At 39.6% G+C, this 21,422-nt stretch overlaps 1 protein-coding gene and 1 long non-coding RNA gene across 2 annotated transcripts; both read right to left on the bottom strand.

Moving 5' to 3' along the window:
• Positions 1–433: 433 nt before the first annotated feature.
• Positions 434–4,007, bottom strand: LOC121659358. The gene is made up of 2 exons (XR_006014296.1): positions 3,399–4,007; positions 434–602 (listed from the first exon to the last, which is right to left on the bottom strand). It is a non-coding gene; the product is annotated as an uncharacterized LOC121659358 (long non-coding RNA).
• A 15,459-nt stretch (positions 4,008–19,466) lies between these two features.
• Positions 19,467–20,787, bottom strand: SF3B5 (splicing factor 3b subunit 5). Its single transcript, XM_042017126.1, has one exon. The coding sequence runs from the start codon at positions 20,581–20,583 to the stop codon at positions 20,323–20,325; it is 261 nt and encodes an 86-aa protein (XP_041873060.1). The 5' UTR covers positions 20,584–20,787; the 3' UTR covers positions 19,467–20,322.
• Positions 20,788–21,422: the final 635 nt, after the last annotated feature.

Below are 21,422 nucleotides of genomic sequence, written 5' to 3' on the forward strand. Positions count from 1 at the left end.
ATTTATGGACAGTAGGAGTGGTCCAACACTACAAGAGTAAAAAATTCCTTTTTTTTTTTTGAAAATCCACTTTTCCTCAGCTTCTTTTCTCTGAAAAATGTATGTCTGCCCATTAACTTGTCAGTCTTTTGCAGAGTATGAACAGGGCAATCTAAGACAATCCCAGAATATCAGATCTTCTCTCTCTAGAGATAGACATTTACCCATACTCATTTAGAAGCTTCTTCCTCCAAATCTGGAACTCAAGTCACCAGTAGTAACAAAGCTATTTCAGTTCACTCGAGATGTTCCCACCAGATTCCTTATGATTTCTCAACCTCTATAACCACATGATGCTCTAAGAGGAGTCAGGACTTGCTAATCTTCCCATCCTTGGGGAATACAACATCTACTATTTCTCACCATGCAAACAAATCAGAGACCAGAAAAGACATGAGAGAAAAGTAAGAATAAATTTATTTCAATACATTACAATGATTACATTATGAAGAATCCACTACTACATTTGGAGAAAAACATAAAGACAAATGACAAAAATACACGTAGTGTCCTTTGGATCTTCTGTTTGGAATGTCTCTTTGGTTAGTTGGCAGAACCAAGACCTGAAATTAGTGGAAAATATTTGCCATAATAGAAATTGTGACCCAGTTCTTGAAAGAGCTGCTTTCCCAGGCACAACTTTCTTGAATAAGAACTACTAATTGAAGAAATAGTAAGAAAACCCACCTGAGTGTAAATACACCCTTGCCTATTTCCGGTAATCTTTAATCTTGGTAGTTATTTTAATAAAGTTCAACTTCTCTGCTAATGAAATACAGTTGTTCCCTAAAAAGCAGCCTGTTGTTGGATTGTTCTACAGAGGTTTAATACTTCAGCTATTAACAAAGAAACACATGGTTATATTGTGTGGCTTCTCTGTGTGAGCTGAGCATGACAGGTAATTTTTTAGAATTTGCACACACAAGCTCATTTCACTACATAATTTTGATAAGTTGTATACTTTTGAGCTATTTAATCTACTTGAGCTATTTTATAATAATTGCATACTATTTCTGTTGGCTCTTTCTAACAACTACATGTGACCATGAATGAGAAAATGATGGAGGTAAGGTATAACTTTACTAGCTGTATCTTAATCACATCTAGTCTTATTCCAAACATGACCATAGCAAAAAAGACAATTTTAGTTTTTGTACAAGAATTCTGTTATTCTGTACTTGTCAAGTATGTGGACCCCAAACCAAACTTGCTGCCAAGTTCATTCTACTCTTCTCTATCTCACCTCTACTTTCTCTAAGCTACCATGTAGAGCATTTCATCCTCTATACCAGGACAAAAAAGAAAGATAAAGAAAATCATTCTATCAGTCACAGGCTGAGAAAAAAACAACTCCCTCAGGCAGCTGGGCTCTTTTACTTCTCCCTTTCTGGCTTTGAGACCAATCCAGGCTCCTGAAGTGGCAAGGAATGAGCATGGTCTGTCTCCCGAGACACTTGCAAGTACCACAGAGATGACCAAGATAAGCCTGGCCTGGGACTAAGGATGCTCTTTCAAGCAGCTTGGGAAGACATTGGAACAGGCACCACAGTTTCAGCTGAAACCCAGCAATTCATTAAAACACTATGTCAGTCAGCAGTGCAGATAACAACAGGTTAAACTCTTACCCCTCTCTGGTCTTGGACCAGCACGACATTTGTATGACTGAACACAAAGCCGACGAAATGTCTGACCAAATGTGAGAATACTACATATAAAACCAGTCTGACACAAGGGCTCAAGACATCAACGCCTCTGTCATTCAAGTTGCCTTATATCACAGCTGAGTAGGACAGGGCAGAAAAACATAAGAAAAACTGAAATTCTTTAAAGTTTTTTAACTGGAAAGAGATAAATATGTAAAGATACAACTAAAGCAAGTTTAACAGAACAAGTTTTTTTCAGTGAACGATCCCCCCCCCCCCCATTTCTAATATAATTTTACATCTCTGTGTTACTAAAAAGACAATAAGCAGTGCATTTACTGAAAAAAAGTCTGCTTTTATCTAATAGATTATTTTTATCAGAGAGAAACTGAAGTCTGAAGCAAGCAAATGCCATCAGCTGCAAACAGCTTAAAGGATTATTATGTTCCACAGCATGTTTGGGTCACTGGAACAATGGCATGGACTAGGGGACAATTTAGTACACCTCTGTCTAAGAAACATGGTTATATTTTGAGTATACACTGATGTTTTGTTTTTTAAAGTGCAAAGAGGACTTTGAAATTGCAGTATCTTTAGCCATTTAGGGTCAGCAGCTAATTTCCAAAAAAGCATGCAAAAAATAATACATTTTTCTATTTTTATGTAAGCATATTTCCTTTTCAAGGTGCCTCTAAGAGACGAGGCCAACTCTCTTACTCCACAAAAAGGGTTTTGTGTAGCTGCAGTGCAGTGGTTACAAGAAGGCAAAGCATGCCTTTGGAGTTCTTTTCCCAGCACTTTTAGACTGTCTATGAATTAGTATAAATGATAATAGGATTCAGCCACCTTGAAAATATCTCAGCATTCAGACCTTCTTTTGTGTAAAAGAAATATTAGCATTTAACATTACAAGTAACTTAAGACCAGAACGGTGATTCAGCTTTATGTAAAAATTGAAGCTTTTTAAGAAGTTAACATGTAAAAGACTAATTCTGTAAAACAAGCAAGAAAGACTTTCAGTTTACTTGAACCAGCAGAATTTGACCCAAATTATTATTTGCCTCTAACATGGATCTTGTGTTGCTGAAGTGTATGAAAAGAATTTCCAAATCAGCAACCCACAACTATAATTTGTCAGTATGTGGCTTCATATCAGAGGTTGCAATGAAATGTTTGTTTTTATTCTGTGAAATATGGATGTCTCCCACAAAACTCAGAACTGCACATTAATATAAACTTGGAGTAAAATAATCAAAAGGGGCAAACTTACTAGTGAAACAGAACAGAAAATCTGAAGAAATTTTCTTAGATATATTACTCTTAAACTTCATAATATTTAGTAGTTGAAAGCTATTACAATTGCATTAAATCATCTAATTTGATCTTACCTATGGAGGTAAGGGGCCATTAGATTTTACCCAGGTACCTGTACATAAATCTGTTCATAAAATATTTCCATTCTCAGATGATTGAAGTGTATGTCCCAAGCATAGACAAGGGTTTGGCTCTCAGTAGTGACAGATACTAACTAAGCCAAGATGAATGATATCAGCAGGCAAACCATACCAGTAACTGCTGAAGGAAGCAAGAGTTCTTGTCTACCCAGAGACAAAACTCTTTCCCAGTTCTGAAAGTATTAGTATGAGCCCAGTAAGCATCTCAGCCTTGAAAGTACCTCAGCACAACTTTATTTCTAATAAAGAGAATTAGTCCTACCTTGTAACTCTTCTGCAGTTCTGCTTTTGTGATCCTCCTTTGAATCATCTTGAGGAACTTCAAGGCTGAGCAAGGACAAATATAAAAGCATAGGGAAAAGATTAAAAGCGTTGTTTGGAAATTACCTAACCATGGGTTTAGCAGCAGCTCCTATTAAAAAAGAAAACCAAATCATGGAATGAATAGTCAAACCACTGCATGACTGAAACAGCACTCATCATAGTTGTGTTGAAAATAAATTGGGCCAGATCATAGTTTCTTTCTGTGCAAAGAGTAACATGCTTTGAGAGGGTAACACTTTGTGCATAAGGAAGAGACAGCAGATGCCATATATCCATCTTTCGTAGAGTTTTTGACACTTTTTCACATATCCCTAGTTTGCTTATGCAAATGTTACCTACTCCAGAGGAAATATGCACATCGAAGGTATAAAACTGGTGGAAAACCTATCTAGAAGTAGCTCTCATTAATTCAGTACCAATGTGACATTTGCAGGAGTCTGCCCTGGGGCTGATAGTGTTTGATGCATTAGTTCTTGAAGTGGGTTGTAAAGAAAAGAGGAAGCTTTTTAACCTGGCAGTTACACCAGCCTGTGAGGAACTGCAAGTGTTTGGGGCAGGAGGGCTGTAATTCAAAGTGATCTTGACAAACAGGAAATAAATCTGAAAAAGTAGACTGCAATTCAGTAAGGACATGCGCAAGATGTAGATGCAGAGCAACATGCATACATACAAGCTGGGGAATGTTTAGCTGGCAGCTGTGCTGAAAAGGATCTGAAACTACAGGATCGACACTCTGTTAATGAATCAACAGTATCAATGCCATTGGTAAAAAGCACACATGACTACCATGCAGGAGATTGATAAAGTCGTTATTTTACCTTTTTCAAATCTAAGCACTTACCCGCAATACTGTGTTTAATTCAGGTACATTTTAAGAGAGACTGGACAAATTCCAGAGTCTAACAAAAAGCCACATGCATGGCTGAAGTCTCTAACACATCATATCTGAGGATAGACTGAAAGCACTGAGATTATTCAGGCTGAAGAAGACACCAAGGGGAAAAATCGTTTTAGTGCTCAAATTCTGAAGAATGCTCCTCCTGACTGACACATAGAGGAAGGCAATAATCTACTCTCTTCGCAGGTAATAGGAGTAATATGCACATGCATGGCAGCAAAAAAGGCATTATTAGATCAGACAGAGATGCAATTGTCCCACTCTACTCAGCACTTGACAGGCCACACCTGCTGTACAGTTCTGGTCCCAACAAAAAAAGATACAGACAGCCCAGAGAGGGTCCAAAGAAGGACCACAAAGATGATCAAAGACTGAGGGAGTTAGGTCTTTTCTCCCTGAAGAAAAGAGGGCTCGGAGGGACCTCATCACAGTATCACAGCACTTGAAGGGTGTCTACAAGGAGGCCAGAGGCTCTCTCTTCACAAAGAGCTACATGGAAAAGACAAAGGGCAATCAGTACTGGTTGCACTGGGAGAGGTTTCATCTCTGTATGAAACAGAAATTGTGAAAGCAGTCAATCATTGGAGCAGCCTCCCCAGGGACATGGTAGAGGCCCCATCACTGGAGGTTTTCAAGATGTGGCTGGACAGATATGCCCATCTAGGTAGACCCCCTTTCACATGAAAATTGGACCAGATTATCTTTTGAGGTCTTTTCCAACACATATTGTCCTACGAACTTTTTCAGATCACAAGTAAAAACACAGCTGGAAACAGTGGGTGAAGAAGCTGTGTAAACTCCAACTCTGGAAGATTTTTAAGAACAGTCTATGATAATACATGTATGATTTGCCTTGCCTTAGAGAGGCCAAAGGAACTGCAGGTTGCTTCAGAGTCCTGTGTTCTATGATTCTGGGGCAAGCATAACAAACAGATTTTTCTCCCCACAGCTCATTTAATTAGTACCAATTGCTGCAACTACTACAAGTGGTAAGTAGAACTAATACAATGAGCTAGGCTGAGAAAGGCAGGCTCTACCAGCTTATTAAAAAAGAAATAAGTTTTGGTAGTGCAAAAAAAAGATGAGAGCTATGAAACATCAAAATGACATAATAATGCAAAGTACAGTAAAAAGCATAGTGAGAACTCTAAGTAATTTCATAACCATTCACTAGTAACTGGACTTATATATGTATATAAGAATGAGGATTCAAGTGTACTCCAGCTTTATCCAATAATGCAGAGAAGTGAGCTGCAGTGGGGAAACAGAAAACCAAATCCATTTAGAGAACGTGATTCAATAAGCTATACATGAAAGCTTGACAGCGTTGGGATAATACAAAAATAATCTTTAATTCTTTGAGGATGTGTGGGCCTGAGTAAGAAATGACCAAGAGACCAGAGATCTACCATGTAAAACTAGAATAATTGAACTAAGAGCTGAAATGGAGAATGATAGAAAATTACTGTATTTGATACATAGAGCCAGTCTACCTACGATGTAAGGAAAAGACTGCTAGTAATATGACCTTAGCCATGAAACAGTTTGCAAAATCATACAAACACCTAGCAAGAAACCTTGCTCATCAAAATACCAAAGAGATAAGTAAAAGTATCTAATAAGTATTTCAGGAGTAAATCAATTAACCTCGATCCTGCTATTTTCCAATACATTGGTATTACATGATACATTTTCCATTTGAGTGATTTATGTACCTGCATCTGAGATCTTTGTCCCTGATGTGGTCAGGTTGCTATGCCCTCACTTTAAAAAGCCTTTCTGCAGTGACAAGAAACCAGTAGCAAAACACATGGGTATTAAATTCTGCATCCTGAAGTGAATAACTGATCTCTATTCTCTTGCAGCAACAAGAAGGAGTAGCTGCCTTTAGATTACCTGGCTAAACAGCAAGAAGGTATAGAGAGGCTGTAAGAAGTTGTATCAGGAAAGAAAAAATGTAACAAACACAGAAAAAAGAGGCAATACTATGTTAAGTACAAATTCTGTTTGCATTCCAAGAGTAAACAGAGAAAGCCTGGCAGAAACATCCCACAGAAGGAAAAGAAGGATCAAGGACAATTCCTAGATTTCTGCTTTCAGAAACAAAATAACTAAGTTAATAAATGGAGAATAAAATGAGAAACAGAGAAAACTCTTCGCCAATATTTTTTCTATAAATGAAGTCATGCCTGTGCTCAGAAGGTAACAGAATCAAGACAGGCATGTAAGTAGAAGTTAGAAAATGTAGAATTGATAAAATGTACATAGAAACAATAGCTAAAAGAGATACTTATTATGAATCGTGACAGGGTAAAGATACATTAAAAACCCCTGACAAGATGGGATTCTTAAAGATCTCTAGAGATGGCAATAGAAGGTTGTAAGGTTAGTCAGCACTGAAAACTGAACAGTAGAAAAGTGTCTTCAGTCAATTTCTCATCTCTTGCTCAACAGAACAGGCAGAACAAAGACTTAGATGTTGTCTGCACTGGGTATCTGAATTGCAGGATTTTTAAAAAACTACAAGCATCTCTACAAGTAATTTGTGTTCTTGCTGTGCACAGTAGTTAAGGAGAAACATTTCATGAAAAATAGTGTTCTGTTCATTTTGCTTTCAATCATCAAACCATTTAGATATTTAATTAGTAATTCACTAAGTTTCATTTTGAGTTCATATTACTCAGAAATTAATCTGAATGTCAACTTACACTGACTTCTAAAGCATCTTTATAAACCTCATATGTAAGTTTGACAGAACAGTGTATTTAAGTAAGACAAATTAAAGCTGAAGTTTTCATTTTTGCTGGGCAGATACCAAAACTGACTATAGCACAGTACCAGCACATCAATCTAGCAGAGGCAGAATTACCACATAACTCAGTGCCCCTCACTGCAGAAATAAACTGCATGTTAGGTTGAATGCAGAATTTCAGTACAAAACTAAGATGAGATTTTTCTTGTTATTTGGTCCCCATCAAAATTTATTCCATCTTTCTTGGAGACTGAATAAATTTTAAAAGTTACTGCAAGCTATCTTTCCTTTGACTGCTATTTAGACATGCTCAAGCACAAAGTGCTCTCTATAAAAACCAGCCCCATCTTATGCATCGGCCAAGTGCAACACATTCAAGTGGATCACCTTGAGTCCACCTAGAAAGGACTTGGATTTCAGTACAAGTCCAAAACTGCGTTGCCCCTTGGCTAATCACAAAAGGATTAAAAACTTTAATGGCTTTCATATAAAAACATAAATTGCACAAAACAGTAACGTTTTTGATAAATAAGGCTTGAAAATTTATCATGAAGGCAAACAAATTTACACTGGTTCACTTACCTCTCAGATACCTTCAGTGAAGGTCTAGCAAGATTCCACAACAGATTGATTAGAAACAGGTAACAGCAAGGATTCACAACACCATATTTGCAATAGAACTATGAAAGCATTTCCTAAGTTTAAAAATGGCCACTCTCTTGCTGACAATAGTGATTCTTACTCAAGAAAGCAGTGGAAGCATGGAAAGAACTGAACATTAATAAAATACTGAAGAATAAACAAATAATGTTATAAACAAATCAACAATAATGTTTAAAAAAATAGGCTTGAAGACTGGAAAAAAAAGAGTTATGAGAACCTACCAAAGGACTACAAACTAAAGTCTCCAAACCTATTTCATGAAAAACCCCAATCCTTTAAAAAAAAGAAAAGATACCAGATGAACCACATCAACAATTACATTCTGAAATAAAACAAGTACATTCTAAAGAATAAATTACTTTTCTGAAAAAAAAAAAAGATGGTGGGAATTAGTCTACAAATAAAATACTACTAACCATAGGATACAATAGGGATATTCAGGAGATTCATTATTCTTTATTAAAGTTTATTGTATAGCTAACAGACAGCACAAAAGGAAAACAATTTTATTAAAACATATACAAAGATGCACTAACCAAACAAGGGGAACAATGGTATTTTGAAAAGTTAAAAAGCAACACTGCTGCACTTAGTTACAGACATATTCGATCTCCAATATCCAATGTTTTCAGAACTCTTCAGAAAAATTAGACTTAACGACGTGCTGTTACACTGCCATCCTGTGGCAAAGTACCCGAAGTTTTCTGGAAACATAAGAGTTCTCCAAATGATAACCTCCTTTCAAAAAGACTTAGCATTCTATTTCTGAAGACAGGAAAACATCAGTAGAGATTTAGCTATATCTCAGGAAATGCTGCTCAATAAGCACTGGCTTCAGTGAAAACACAATAAAATTTTCCTTCAGAGGGTCCATGACCTCATTGTCTGGACACAAAATTTGAATCCATGGCTTCTGAAACCTGGCTTTCTGGCACTGAAATAAAATGAGATTACCTTCTTTTCCTCATGTTGCAAAATAAACATATATTCTGGTATGTTGAAAATATTCATATACAATCTGAGATACAAGGGAGTGTTCATGGGACGCTCCTAGTAACTTCAGCCAATTTAAAACGAAAAATAAAATTATTTATTAAAAATTTAGGAGTCTTAAATTTCCTGTTAATATCAGATCCTAGGATTGTGCCACTTTGTAGTTCCAGCCTTGCTTCAAGTCTCTGCATTAATAAGATGACTAAGACTTGGTTTCCTTAAAACACTTCAAGATCCTGAACTGGAAGTATGTTCAAATAGGGGGAAAAAAGAAAAGTAGGTTTCTTTAAATGTTTTGCTGAATTTTAATGTAAGAATTTTTTGTATGTGGCCTACAAGTAAAAACTGTGGTATAAGTTTTCTGCATTACAGAATTTTAGTTTTGTGAGAAGAATCTCTCACAAGAAGGTGATAAAACACAAGAAAAAGAAAACCCATGGTCATAATTGGTCTTGTACCTACTCTGGGAAACACGCTGAGATGGTAGCTATGGCTCAACAAAGTCAGTGAGGATAAAGGGCATTCTTAAACACATGCAAAACTGTTTTCTGAGAAAGGACTGCTTACATGCCCTCCTGAACTAACGACACTCACTTCAGGAGTAGGAAATGAGTCAAGGATTGAACTAACATGGAAATCTTCTCAGTTCAAAGACTTTCAGATCTCTGAGAAGCTGCCACAGACATTTAGATTGCCCAAAAAACACATACAGACATTTCTACTGCCAATATCCACATATTTGGGGCACATCAGCTTTCCAGCTTATGACTTGCTTTCAAAGTACTAGAAATCTAGAATACAAGACACAATAATCTCAGGATGCAGAACATGTTGCACAACTGGTCTCTAATTATTAAAGAAATTGGTGATTGACTTTAACTTTTTGATGCCTCTTTTTCTTATCAATATCATATATTTTAAATTCTTCTTTTGGTATCCCCATAAATTTCTCAAGCTTCAACTTATGTCAAACAATCAGATCATTTGCTCAGAATACCAAATACCAGAAACTCAATTATATTTTGCTATCATGAGAAAATAACCCACTGATCAGTTAAACAATTAACTTCTGCCGAAATAGCACTGTATCGTTAACGCTCTTCGGTTATCCAACCCCAAATCTTGTTTCTACTTTGTATACTCAAGTGACACCTAGAGGCTGTCCCTGCATGTGACAGATTTTACCTTTTGTTGAAAGTTAGGATGACAAAAACTTTGGTCCATTGTTCATCATTCTAGAATTCCTGAAGGATTTTCAGAATGTATTTGATATCTACAAACTTTTTACTTGTACACTACAATATACCATCTTTGTCCATGTTCCTTTCCACATATACCAAATGTAAGATAATGGGAAGCCCCTGAAACTGAAAAATCAGGTGAATACAGTGAGCATGTTCTTTGGAATCCATTCAAATTCTCCATGCATCCATAATTACTGTTCTCTCTTTTTCAAAAGTCTTGCTTTCTCCTTCTAGCAGAATAGGAATTGCAAATTTGTTTCTGCTTTTGGGCAGGATGTGTTGTGTTTGGAGTATGCTTTCTTTTCTTTGGTCTGTTCCACAGCCATCAAAGTACAGACAAAACTCATCCTATTATTTTGGGGCTGTAAAGGTTCCCAGGCTGGATTCCTTAGCTGCTCCTGACATCCACTGCCTTTGCAATAATGAGTAAAGTCCAAATATTGTAAAAAAAATTTCACTGTCAGGAAACAGAACAAAATAGATTTGTGACACTGAGACTGGAATATGTATTGCCATATCTTTAGCTGTAATGAAAGTGTGATTATCAACCTCAGGAACTGCTTAATGTCAGCAGATCATATTATGCACTCCGGGAAATACATCAGAGGAACTGTAAGACATAGGACCTCATAAGAAGTAACATAGGGCAAAAAAGTCTTCTTTAGATCAGCATGTCAAACCTTGGCTTACAGTAGCTTTCTATATGGAACATTCTTAACTTCAGACTAGTGATTTTTAACTCTCCCTTTATCTGAACAATTTCCATATCACACCTAAACTATCACACAATCAAAGGTCAGTATTTTTTGTAAATTATCTCTTAGTGACGGGTATCAGCTATGGCTGTTACTAAGAAGGTAGCAAATGCATCATATTAAAATCCCCAAAAGTTCTCATCAGCAAAAGCAGGTAAAAGAGAAAGCACAATGGAGTTCATAGGCAAGGTTCACTCTACTGGTTACTAGGTGGTAAAAGCACACGGAGAAAAAGCAAACTGAAATCTGAAACCTGAAATCAACCAGTACAAAAGTGAACTCAACCCAAACATTATCTATGTGGAGACAGGGGGAAGGGTAAGGATAGGGAACAGTGAGGATTAAAGGGAATAAGGGAGACCCTCCTGTCGAGTCACAGGGTTCAAAGTGGACTCCCTTGCCAAACTTTGCCCCAGACTCGACCAAAGAGAGTGTAAAAAGTACCTACATGTGAATGCAAAGCAAAGCAAAGCAAATGACCTGTCCTGGCCCAGGCTCCTGGAGGCTTGGGCTAGTCCATTCCAGGCACAGGGGATTTTGGAATGGGATGGGTGGGGACAGGACAGGTGTGACTGGGACAGAGAGCCCGAGGCCTTGTTACTCACCTCAGCAGGGAAGGCATGATCAGACCTGAGCCTTCCTCTTGGCCTGTCCCGAGTGCTGCTGCCCTTGCATTGCCAGGCAGTGCTCAGGACTAAAGGCAAAAACAAACCCACTGGCCTGCTGTCCCTCAGAATTAAAAAAGCAAAAGCTTAGGTGCTTGACTATAGTGAAATAAGACGACTCTAACTCCCCACATGACCGAGGAGTGTCTTAATGCAAGTATTACGTAAATTAATGATGTCTTCAGTCCTAAATCTTTGTCATGCCTTTATTCTGAGGGAGAACATAGAAAATGGATGAACAAATTTTCTGGCCAAACTAGGATCAAAATGTTTTCCCAAGGCAAAGGAGGAGATGAATGTGCCCAGGATGGGAGCTTGTACTGTGTCTAAATTCCTATATTTTAAAGGTACAAGTAAAGCAAATAAATAATGAGGATCAGTTCCAGAAATCCACTGAGATGATTTATATATACAACAACCAGCTTAGAGTTTAGTCCTTGCTGAGCTATGTTTGGCTGCAAGGCCATCTTGAAAGCTGAAGTAAGAGTTGGATGTTGTTTTTGCTATCCTAAGGGGGAAGCCCAGAAACTCTGAATGCTTTTGTTTCATGTCTATGCTTTGTCCTGCCTTGAAAATACCCAAGTGTTAGGGTATTTGCAGAACTAAACTTGATATTGTGCCATTTTCAAATTTCAGAGTAAAATTCTCTCCAACTTACTGAGCAGACTCATATTTCATCCTACACAAGCATCTGAAACAGCTCTTCTATCTGGAATGTATGCATTTCCTATAAGGGGCAAAAAAGGTCTCTTACCAGTATGCAGTTTTGAGCTGGAGTCAACACATTAAAAAGAAGAAAGCTGTTCACAAGATATAAGAGGTTTCCCTTGGCAGTAGATCTTTTCATTTAACCTTTTTGGTTTTATACAGTGCTTCTGTTCACACAGATGCAGGGAGACCCACAGATGGTCACGGTGCTGTTGGAATACCCTGCTTTCTTGGCTGCCCTCCCCTGTGTTTTGGGACCCAGTCACAGGGCTCTGGTAAATTCTCTGCAACCCTTTGCTCTCCAGTCTGTCGAGGCACTCCTACACTTCCGCAGGAGAGACTTACCCTGACTTACTGCAGCTGGTTCCCTTAATGGCTTACACCAAAGACATGGGAGTTACAGCCTGGGAAATCAGGGTTTGAACTTGCGGCGCACTGTAATCACCTACTTTGGGACAGCTGCCTGAGGGAGTTTTTTCTGCCCTGTTTTTTTCCTTGTAGTGCCTCCACGATGCGAAGAAAGTTCCTCCAAGAAAGAGGCAGAAGATTCCATATTTGACACTAAAGAAAAGATGTGCAATGGTCACTAGCTACAGAGCAGCAGGTAAGCTCTCACAGTTAGTTTACCACAAGTAACTTGTTCTTGAGCCCTTATCTTCAGTTTAAGTTATCTTTACCGCAGGAAAAGAGCATCCTCACAGAGTGATAGCCAGAAACAGGCATTTTACTTTGCATTCACATCCTCCCTTGCTTTCTTTTTGTAGACAACACCTGAAGCTTGTTGTTCAGCTTTGCCAAGAAAAATGCTTTGTTCCTGTTCATGACATTAGCTTTTCTGGTAGTGTCCTTGTAGAGCTGAAGGGGGTAGATAAGCTTTCAGGGAAAAGCTTACTGCTAACTGCCATAAGGGCAGCATGAAGAATGAAATCTCTTCCTCTAAGAATTATTAAGAACTGTGATCCCTCAACCCTGCTGCCTCATTTCCTAGAAAACATACATCATGTCCAACAGATAATACAGTCCTTGTACATTGCTGACTACAGCCCACTTTTCTACCGATGCTGGCAGTCTCACCAGTGCATGTGTTAAGAGTGTTGCTTCAATTAGTTTTCAATGTTTTAAGTTTGGCTTTTCACTGCCTCTTCTGCACCATGCTTCATATTCTGAGAGCCAAGAAGCAGCTCTGAAGAATAAGGCCTATGTTCTGGAGCTCACAGCCACAAAACTTTGGTATGAAGTTCATGCAGCTGGAAAGAGATGATTCCATCAACTTTCCTAGGGATCCTCTTTTCCACTGGGCTTCACACACACATTTCTTCTGACTAGATTGCAGGCCCTATTGGGGCTTCTCCCTTGCTTGCAAAGCACCTGGCAGGGTACAAGCCTTCATCAGCAGAGAAGAAAAATCACCTAAAGGCCTGACCCAGAGAGATACCAAGTGCTTGAACACTGTGATTCAATGAGAATCTCCAGTTGAGATGGCAAAAGCTGGATAAGATCCAGGCCTGGATGACTAACAGACTGAATGTCCAAGTGCCCTGCTGGGCAGGTTGGTAAATCCTAGCCTGCAGGGGAGCAAAGCCTGTGGGCCTGCACTGCCCCACAAAGTCTTCACTTTCTACCCAGACAGTCATCCTGCTGCTGAGATCCTAAAGGCCTACTTGCTTCCTGTGACTTGTTTGATGAGCATATGGCTAGTCTCTTTCCCTTAAAGCCTCATCATAAACAACCAATCAAAATACTGGGAATAAAACCACAAAGTGGAGCATTGGAGGAGCTGTTTGCCAAAGCCGTCATTCACTGCAACTTTCCAGGGTCTTCCCAGGACAGCTGCAGTGCTCACAGATTTGTATGCAAATAGCTGATTCACAATCAGTGCCTTAGAAGGAAAACATTTTAACAAGCAATGAAAAGCAGAACATAGCTCCTTAAACACTTGTATGAAGGCCTATTGCAGCTCCTTAGTAAAGTCCTGAAGCTCTGGTGTGGGTACAGGACACTTTTCCAGCCTGTGGATGGGTCTGCCGCACTCTCAGGATAACCCATGAAGGCCCTGTTCACCAAGTCTGACCCAGTGATACCTTGCAGAGTCCAGTCCCCTGAGTGGAAAGGTGCCCCAAAAGGCACTGTGGAGCAGTTGCAGGTGAAACAGTGAGCTTGGCTGTCCCAGCTATTGTCATCTCTTAAACCATCACAAATAGTGGTCTGATAATGCCAAAGACACTCTTAGGCTTTTAAAATATGAAGTACTGAATCTGCATGCATGTCAGTCAAGATGTCCAAGTGGGAAGTGACTTATGCCAATCAGCATTTATACCCTGTCATCAGTGAACAGAAAACACAAGCATTTACTGTTCTCCATTAATCAGCACCGTATATTTGGTTTTTCAATATTTATTTATTTATGCCCAATAGGACATAAAATATGAATGCTGCAAAGTTCAGAAAATTCCTGCATGAGTCTCAGCTCAGCCTCATCTGCAATCAACAGCGTGTCAGGAAATCACAGTATCAGGCTAAGATAGCAGAAATGAGCTTATTTTGGTTTCCACCAGACTGGTGCATTACAGACATACCAGAAAGATGAAAGGAATTCTAAAGAAACATGTTTCCTTGTAGTTCTCATTGAGTTTGCTACTCCACAGATTGAACAAGAGCTTTCAGTGTCTTATAATGTAAAGACTATTTTCACAAAAGAAGTAAGGATGGGCAGGTGCCACATATTCTTACATCCTCAATCTTTTTTAACTTGTTTTTTAGTTTCACACTATGGTTGCTCTACAAAATGGACATCAGAGAAGTAACAGCTAAAGGCCTGAATGTTTTAGATGCAAGGTTGCCTTGAAAGTGATCTAGCAGGAGGACATTTGAAAAAAAAAGCTGTATCCTTCAGCACAATGACATGAAAGCCTGTGGGCTTTACAGTTATAAAGTATCGCTGTCACATGCCCTGCACTGGAAAGACATGAGAGAGATACTGGGAGCACTTCCACAACCTTAGCAACAGCTCTGATCCTTTCCAGAGCAAAACAAAGTACTCTTTATTTCGCTCTGCTTGACAGGTACCAACACTTTGGTATGACACTTTGACAGATGAGATTTTTCCCACTCACATTAGAATCATAGAATCAGAAAATGGTTTGGGTTGGAAGGGACCTTTAAAGGTCATCTAGTCCAACCCTCCTGCGATAAGCAGGTACATCATCACCTACACCAGGCTCCTCAGAGCCCCATCCAGCCTGGCCTTGAACACTTCCAGGGACAGAGCATCTACAACCTCTCTGAGCAATCTGTTCCAGTGTTTTGCTATTCTCATAGTAAAAAATTTCTTCCTTAAACCTAGTCTCAAACTACTCTCTTTCGGTTTAAAACCATTACCCCTTGTTCTATCACAACAAACCCTGATTTTTAGTCTGTCCTTATCTGTCGTATAAGCCCCCTTTAGCTTCTCTTCCCCCACAAACATGGGCTGGCACAGGATGAAAAGAAGCTGCTTTATTTTCTTCCTTGACTTTTCATTCCAATATTATTAGGACAGTAACTGTTCAAGTCACCAGTTTCCTCATGTTTTCTGTTCCTCCAGGAAATCTTACCAGAACAATAAGGTTAAGTTGAATACTTAAACACTGGGGCCATGCTATCACTGGAAATGGTAGTATGTGAAGAAATATGCTTCAAATTTAACTAATTTTATCTTTGTCCTGAACATAACATTGGAAGCTCACTGCTTGTTTTTGGAAAACTACATTTAACAAAAACATTCCACCTCCTTTAAATACCCTTCTCTGTTAATTCTATAGCTCAGACAGTAATCAAAATAATAAATTTTCAGTCTGTGACCATACTAAAAATCTGAGGATCGAGTGTAGCTGATGATACATGACGGGAAAATTGCTAGGCTAGTAACTATTGGGATTTGCCTTTTAAAAAACTAGAAAGCAGATTCAATTTCTTTTAATGCTATATGAAAAGAACGTTACTTACATGCTACTCAAACATGAAGAAACACAAAACTTGTTTGCCTGTGCCATCTGATGTCTGCTCTGCTGTGTGCTGTGGTCATGTTTAATTCCGATTCTCTGGGCTTTACACGCGTGCTCAGCTGTGCATGTACCAAATCCCGCAGCAGCCTGCACATAGCTTCTGCACAGATTGTAATGACTTCTGGCTCAGAATATAAAACATGCAGATTTCTTAGCAAAGGCCACTTAAGATATTTTCACATCCAGTTCTTTATTCCCAGTCTGTCCATAGCAGCTCCCTGCTCAGTTATGCCAGTGCCATGTATAGTCAAGCTATAAACCTGATGGGAGAAGAGAAACGTTAAATATAACCTCAGGGCTTTGTAGGATGTTTACAAACCCTAACTTTGCAAATTTAATCTTAACTCCACTTCAGCAATGTGATTTACATTGCAGCCCCACAAGCACTGATATCAGCATTACCTGCGAGGCATTGGACTCTGAGAGCTTCTAAGCCAGCTGTCCAGCAGAAAAAAAATGGGCCAACCATGCCTCTCTTGAACTTGAGTAAATCCTGTTGTAATTTACCTGCTTAAAAACCCTAATTTCACATGTATCACCTCAAAATTGATTTATTTTTTTGCAACTTACAAGAAGTTCGAACTGTTATTCATCCATGATCAGAGTATCAATTATTTGGACTAAAGTTCTTTTTCACAAAAAACAAGGAGTCTGCATAGACATATATGAGTTGGACTATTCCAGCCGTTTGATGTGGGTTTCAAAGTAAATTCCAGTTGTGAACTGTTTGTGGCAGAGACTATTCTGGTACATGTTACAAGGGGAAGTCCAATGTATTTGGTGATTTTTGCAATAAAAACTATTTACCAAGTTGGTATGAAAATGAGAAAGAAAAACGGTGAAGTTCTGAACCCAAGAAAAATGTTATTCTAGTTCTATTTTTAGAGCAGTCAGAAGCTTTCAGGTATGTCAGCATCCTTACACATTTCTTCATGATAGCATAGAATGATGGCTCAGTTTCAAAAGGCAACAAAGAATACGCTGAACTCTATTACATTCACAAGGGTTTTTTTTCCAAATCAAATATGATTGATTTGGAAAGATTGATTCAAAGAGATGAATATAGAAGGAAAATGGCAAATAGACAAGGAATAAAGGGACATTAATGGGATTTTCAAACACGATTGTCTAACTTGCAGCAATGTGCCACACTTTAATCCATTTTAAAAGTAATTAAGTTCTTTGGGGCAATTAAGCTAGCACTAGGGCAGTAGAAAGTGGATAGAGCATGCATTTATGGATGTATTATAACAACAGAACTAAAATGAAATACTGCATGATTAAATTCTAACGACTAAGAAACAACCCCTTTGTGTACCATGAAACCAAATGCCTCTTGTGGGGGGGAAGGGGAAGGATGATGTTTGTGGGTTTTTTTTCATTTTACTACAAAAAATCTAGAGTTAGTGGTGCAACATCACAGAACCAACGGAGCTCTGATGAGGATTTACAGACCAGTGTTGCCTAAAATAGCTCAGCTTTAAAAAGGAATTATCTGATGTGCTGAAGTAAAACCCTGATACTAAAACAAACTACAAATGTTATCATCTATGCAAGTTTAATATATGCAAATAATCTTAAAAAACAACTGAGTTTTATGCTGAACATGACTAAAATGAAAGAATTGACCCAAGTTTTACAGTTTGCAGAAAACAGCTCACTAATATAATTGCTGCACTGTGCAAATGTTAACTAATGTACTGCTATCACTCTGATAAATCAGAAAATAGTAAAAAAGATCAAGGTATTCCAAGCAATAGAGTGACGGTATTGTGCTAGGACTCCTATACCGTTCTATTCACCCATTGTGAAAAAAAGGTGTAATACACACTCGGAACCTTGGAACCACCCCACTGAAAAAAGCTAATGACTTTTTCCTGTTGGGTAGCTTTACCAGCTTTTTTATGTATCCACCTATTTTTTCATTAAAAATCATACTGCTTGGATGTAAAAAGAGCATAAATGCAAATATCAAACCAATTTATAAACAAACAGTACCTGTCATATTTCAATCAGGATAGAGGTAAAAATCAGATGCATCCCAATAGGACAGGTAATTAACTCTGTTCTTTGTAGGCTTTACCCTTTTCAGTAATGTAGAAGTTAATTCACTGCCTTTGCTGGCTTTTAAAATGCTTTGGGATTTAGGAAAAATACCACCGTCCAGAAATGAACTCTTCAGTGTCTCCCAATTCACTTCAAGTTTATCTTGAATTCTTAGGAATTACAGCTTCCCTTTGGTTTTCTTGATTTCTTAAGGAAGTGCTAATGTTTCATAATCATTACTTACTACAGATGCTTCAAAAACATCTTTCCAACCATGCTAAAACAGAGGTATGTGCCTAACTGAGATCCAAGCAAGTGTACCTGGAAGAACCAGCAAGTTCATTCACCATGAAAATCTTTTGTCCCTGAGGGCTGTTTGGCCTTTGTAGTGAAGAGCTGACCTGCAAAAGAGCATTAATCTTTACTTATGTATTACATATTTGTTGCTCACATTTTAAAATGAATCTCCACAGATAGAGCTAATTGCTAGTTTATCCTAAGAGAAATCTCCTGTGAAATAGTTTTAAGTTCTAATTTATGCAGGAGTGATTAAATTGCATGGCTTCTGTTTCTCCTTACTGTAGGAGATTCAAGACTTCACAAAACATTGCAAGTTCAGTTTGCAAACCATTACAAAAGCACCTGTTATCCTCTCTCCAGCCTTTCCACTTGCCAAGGCCCAGCACTAAGGCTCAAGCTCCTTTGCTCCCTGTTGCACACACCAACTGCCCACTGGCTGCCAGCACAGGAGACGCCTTATGGAAGGCAAGTTTCTAAGATTTGGGAACAGAGCAGACTTTTAACAAGAACTGTTAAACTGAACAGGAAACTTACTTTATTTACATGCAAATTTTGTTCAATTTTTGCAAGACTGCCTTGTGTACCTGTGCCTATGCACTTGAACTTTCAGTATGTGAGGAACAGATGCTTTTCAAATTACCTGCACCAGCTTGCAGGCAAATTGAAAACCAGTTTTCTACGTATTCGCCTTATTTATTGGAAAATGAAGTAGTTCCCCACAAAACTTGCAGGTAAAATTTCTTTCAGTCCACTTCACCCATGCCCTAATCTTATTACGTGCAACAAAGTTTGAAAAATGCCATCTTCAAATTCTTCAAAGGACAGATGCACTGACTAGAGATCACCAATTTCAGAAAATAATCAATAAGCTTGCATAGTGTCTTAATAGGACCACAAAACACTGCACTTTCCCCTCAAACGTTAATACAAACAAACATGTCAGAAATGAGAGCATTTTATTTCTCCAAGCAACATATCTCACAGTTTTGGTCTGAGGCCTTTCCATCCACTGGAACTCAAAATTTATTTTAACTGTAAGTGAACAGAATGCCTATTTTAAAAGACAAATCTGAATCAACATCAGTTCAGTATGCAATCTGATCTAAGACTGCATCATGTCAAACCGTTTTACTTCTAAATGGGACTAACCCTTATATTCTTATTCCATATTAACAGAGGCCAGCCCAGTATTAATGTCTTTGCTTGATGTAATGCAGAAAAAATTAAAATGCTAGGTTACTAGACAGCATTAGGGGGAAAAAATGTAGCAAAGTTGCATCAAAAAGAATCAAGGTTTGAAAAATTCTAAAGTACAAGAAAGATGAAGCAAGAAAATGGTGTTTAAAGAAATACCAATTTGGAGTTTTAAAGTACTAGAGGAACTGACTTATGCTATACCAGAAACCATTACACACAATAATGGTACCGAGAAACCAAACCCCTTGAGTACCAACAAACTTCCCCTCTCTCCCCTAAAAACTGAGTTTTGCAAGCAAGCATCAATCCATCATGCCAGGAAAATGCTGTCTGGGAGTATCCGAGACTCGCACCTCGGATGGTTGCAACGAAACGCTCAATACCGAGTACCAGCACTCCTTTGGGAACAAAAAGCTCTTACAAGGAGACTACAAAACCAAACATTAGGAATGCCCAGTAAGCTTTATTATTTTCCACTTGAGAAAATGCGAACGACCGCACAGTCAGAGTCCAGAAGCAGGCATTTTGCGAGACTTCTCCCGGTCAGTCCTTGGCGGGAACCACACAGGAGAGAGGGCCGGGACCAGGAGGACGGAGGTCAGGACTCGTCGGGCTTGTCGGCGGGCGGCCCGCAGGGCTGCAGCATCTTCTCCATCAGGTTGAAGCGGACGCGCGCCTTGCTCTCGTTCTCGGCGATGGCGAAGTAGTTGAGCAGGTCGAAGTGGCCCATGTAGGAGCAGTACGAGTCGCGGTGCTGGTTCACCAGCCACTCCCACTTGGTGGTGTCGGCGTGCCCCGTGCCGATGTACTTGGACTGCAGGTGTTCCAGCTGGCTGTGGATAGTGTAGCGGTCCGTCATGGCGCGGCGGGCGGGCGGGCGGAGTGCGGGATGGCGGGCGGGGAGGAAGGGCCTGGGCGCTGGGGTCGGGTCTCGGCGGCGCGGAGGGGCCTGGGCGGCGCGGAGGGGCCTGGGCGGCGCGGAAGGGCCTGGGAGACGCGGAAGGGCCTGGGAGACGCGGACAGGTCTCGGCGCCGGGATCTTTTCCGGCGGGCGCAGCAGCGCTTCCCACCGCCTTTCCTGCCGCGGTGCCCGACGGGAGCGCGCCGGGTAGGGCCTCCTGGGAGTTGTAGTCTCCTCTCCGCCGCGGCCGGGGGCTGGGCCCCGGCATGATTAAATATTGATATCGTAATAACATAATTTACTCCCGGTCCGGTCACGTCAGTTAGATAATCCATAGTAAGACAAGAGGTAGTTACAAGGCCGGGCCGGCATCTGTAACACAGAGTTATTTCAAAGCATGTACGTGAGGGTTGAGGGCTGGCTCCAGATCTGATCTCGTATTCTGAGCACGGGTACGGGGCTGCGACTCAGACTGAGCCAGATGCTCAACTGAGCCTCGGTCTAAAGCCTCGAGCCCCCGTTAATTCGTAAAGCAAAGGAACAGCTTTGATACTGCTCAATTCACCTGGAATCCAAGGGACATGCACCGTCCCACCTGGCTAGGAAATACCCACGTAGTGGATCATGGGGAACATCAGAAAGTCTCTCCTGCCAGAAGGTGTCAGAAAACAGGAAAGCAAAGCCGCGAGGCTCACGCTTCAGGGCACAGCTTAATCCCAGCTCCTGGCACTGTCTCTGTATAAACCGCAACTCAGAGTTGCTTCCCAAGTAAGTGACATGGGAAGCCTGGCTCTGGA

This window comes from Corvus kubaryi, unplaced genomic scaffold (genome assembly GCF_017639235.1).
Source record: "Corvus kubaryi isolate FWS band 111438036 unplaced genomic scaffold, C.kubaryi_AGA036_p1.0 split3-73, whole genome shotgun sequence".
Lineage (NCBI taxonomy): Eukaryota > Metazoa > Chordata > Aves > Passeriformes > Corvidae > Corvus > Corvus kubaryi.